This window comes from Mus musculus, chromosome Y (genome assembly GCF_000001635.26).
Source record: "Mus musculus strain C57BL/6J chromosome Y, GRCm38.p6 C57BL/6J".
Classification (NCBI taxonomy): Eukaryota; Metazoa; Chordata; class Mammalia; order Rodentia; family Muridae; genus Mus; species Mus musculus.
In genome coordinates this window covers 84,561,962-84,565,222 of record NC_000087.7, presented here as the reverse complement: position 1 = coordinate 84,565,222, position 3,261 = coordinate 84,561,962, and the positions used below count along the sequence as shown (strand labels likewise).

At 39.8% G+C, this 3,261-nt stretch overlaps 1 protein-coding gene across 1 annotated transcript; it reads left to right on the top strand.

The window, feature by feature from the left end:
- Nucleotides 1-315: 315 nt before the first annotated feature.
- On the top strand, nucleotides 316-2,648 carry Gm21394 (predicted gene, 21394). Its single transcript, NM_001378412.1, has 2 exons — nucleotides 316-434; nucleotides 1,548-2,648. Exon 2 carries the CDS (start codon nucleotides 1,829-1,831, stop codon nucleotides 2,510-2,512), a length of 684 nt encoding a protein of 227 aa, NP_001365341.1. The 5' UTR covers nucleotides 316-434; nucleotides 1,548-1,828; the 3' UTR covers nucleotides 2,513-2,648.
- Nucleotides 2,649-3,261: the final 613 nt, after the last annotated feature.

Sequence of the window (3,261 nt, the reverse complement as noted above, 5' to 3'; positions counted from 1 at the left end):
AAACAAAAATGAAACAAAACAAAACACAAACCAAACAAATAAATAAAAATTCAACAACCAAACAATAAAAACCATGCAAGGGTGTAATTCTTTGGCAGAATATTACTCAGATCATCAGGCCTTTCAGTTGGGATTTCATTTATTATTTCTAGGAGGCCATATGAAAAGGTAAATTCGAGATGCTGAATGTTTCTGAGTGTAACTAGGGAAGGAACCAGCCTGAGAGGGGTTCTATGATGTAAGCTGAACTAGGGTGATGTCACAGAGCACTGGCTGGAGGTTGCGCATCTATTCCACTTGGAGGCGCTAGAATCCATTCAAGGTGAGTTCACTATCTTCACAGTGGTGTGTCAAAGCCAGGTCATTTTTTCCCACAGGCTTTTGGTGCCTGGTCTGTATCAGGAGATCTTGACGACTAGGATATTTTTCTATGGGTAAGTACATTTATGAAGTAATTGGGACCCTCATAGCTACAGAAAGCTAAAAATTTTCTCTCCTACAGTGAGTTACTGTACATTCTACTTTCCCCATGTTTATTAGCAAGGTAGATGAATGGTCTAGGTTAGTTTATCTCCTGAATTTATTATCCTTGCTAACCATATCTAGATCACAATTCCACTAAAATGCCAAAGCTCCTGTTTGTCCATGTGCATGTTAGAAGTTATTAGTTCTAAAAGGCTGATATTGCCTCGAGTTTTTGAGTTGTTCTTGGGTTCAGTGATGCAATGGCTTCATCGAATAATTCTGAAGCTGGGTCAGGAGAAACAATAAAGAAGGACAGTGGTGTGCTGTGTCCCTGGGAAGATATTTGTGAATGCAAGAACTTAGCTCAGAGCTTACGTGTACAAGAGAATCATGGTGACCCCTCTGGCCTTTTTTTTTTTTCTCTTCTTCTTGATCATTGGGGGTAATTGTCATAGCACCACCTAAATTGACATAGAAATTCAAGGAGAGGATCCTCATCAGAGACAAATTTACTCAGGTCTGAAGAAATAAATTTTGATCTGAGTATGTTATTCTGAGCTCTAGAGAATTACTTGTTAATTACACTATTTTTATTTCCTTGTTTCCCTTGTTTCTTTGTTTCTTTGTTTGTTTGTTTGCTTGCTTGATTAATTTTATTTGAGTTTCTGTATGTTTAGATTTAGCTGTCAGGAAACTCACTGTGTAGACCAGACTAGTCTTTCTCTCACTAAGGTCTGCCTCACTCTGCCTCTTGAGTACTATGATTAAAGTTATGGGTCACTACCACTTCCTATTAACTTCTCCATTTGATTGTTTGTTTTGTTATTTTTTTGTTTGTATTTCTGTTTTGTTTGTTTTTCGTTTGATTTTCGTTTGTTTTCTTTTACTTGATGTTGTTGTTGTTGTTGTTGTTGAGACAGGGTTCCTCTCTATAGCACTGACTGCCCTGGAACTCACTTTGTAGACCAGGCTGGTCTCTAATTTAGAAATCTGCCTGTCCTTGCCTTCTGAGTTCTGGGATTAAATGCGTGTACCACCATGGCTGACTTATTAACTTCTTATTTTTATAAAATTAATTTTAGGAGCTCAAAACTGTTTAGCATAATCTTCTTCACCTGCTCAGAAGTTCTCTTAGAGAAGAGTCTTGGTCCAGCATTCACTCCCAACCCATAATCATTGCCCATCAGGAATTCATATATATGACAGAGGCAACAGCATTGTGTCTGGCGTAAACGGGCAAGATCTTCAGTCCCAGGCAATGAGCAAGTATGATATTTGAAGGGAATGGAAGCCACAAGACAGTGTGATCTACCACAACAGGTCTACAGCCAGGTAGAAGACAATACATCTGAAGAGTCTGAGCATGACATCACTCAAGAAGAAGAGTAGGAGGAAGCCTTCTTCCCAGGCCCTGGGGAATATTGTTGGCTGCAGAATTTCTCACGGGTGGAAGGAAGGTAATGAGCCTGTCACCCATTGGAAGGCCATCATTCTAGGTCAACTGCCAACAAACCCTTCTCTTTATTTGGTGAAGTATGACGGAATTGACAGTGTCTACGGACAGGAGCTCCACAGCGATGAGAGGATTTTAAATCTTAAGGTCTTGCCTCACAAAGTAGTTTTTCCTCAGGTGAGGGATGTCCACCTCGCAGGCGCACTGGTTGGCAGAGAGGTACAACACAAATTTGAGGGGAAAGATGGCTCTGAGGACAACTGGAGTGGGATGGTGCTAGCCCAGGTGCCATTCTTACAGGACTATTTGTACATTTCCTACAAGAAGGATCCGGTCCTCTACGTCTATCAGCTCCTGGATGACTACAAGGAAGGTAACCTCCACATCATTCCAGAGACCCCTCTGGCTGGGGCGAGATCAGGTGATGACAATGACTTCTTAATAGGTTCCTGGGTGCAGTACACCAGAGATGATGGATCCAAAAAGTTCGGAAAGGTTGTTTACAAAGTTCTAGCCAATCCTACTGTGTACTTTATCAAATTTCTCGGTGACCTCCATATCTATGTCTATACTCTAGTGTCAAATATCACTTAAATTGAAAAAAATCACAAAGTACAGAAATGTAAACTTATAGGATTGAAAAAAAATGTTTGTTTTCCTGTGTTGGGTACCTATGGGTCTTTGACAACCTCAGTATCTTTGTCAATAAAATTTGTTTTGTTCTAAAAATTAATACGTGTGACATGACATGCTTTTAGTGAACACTTTGTTGGAAGAGATGGACTATGGTAGAAAGAACATCAAAGGAAGATGAAAGTTGCAACGCAGGCTGTGAACAGTGCATACATCTAATATCACACAGGCTAAAATGGACAGGACTTAGATTCTGTGGTCTGCATAGTGAGCAAGGAATTGGAGATATGACTTAGAGGAGCAGGGATGGCAGCAAAAAATGGATTTTTAGGAAGAAGCGGAGAAAGACAGGACATAGATAGAATCTCTGGTATGAAGTCTGAGGGAGAAACAACAAGTTGGGGAAAGAGTGATAGATAAAAGGAATGTGGCCTTGTTACACAAAGTGCAACCCAGAAAACTGATCCAAAGAGATTCAGAAATCAGACAAAATAAGGTTTCATTTGAATAATGAAACCAAATGAAACTTATCTCTCATTTTAAGATTTATTATCTTTATTTATATGGGTGGGAGTAGGGCATGAGCTTGAGAGTATAGGTGACCACAGAGACATGAGTTGTCAGATCCCATGGAGCTGGCATTAAAGCTGATTGTTAACCATTGGATATGAATTCAAGAAAACAAATCCAGTTTTTTTGCGGTACAGTAG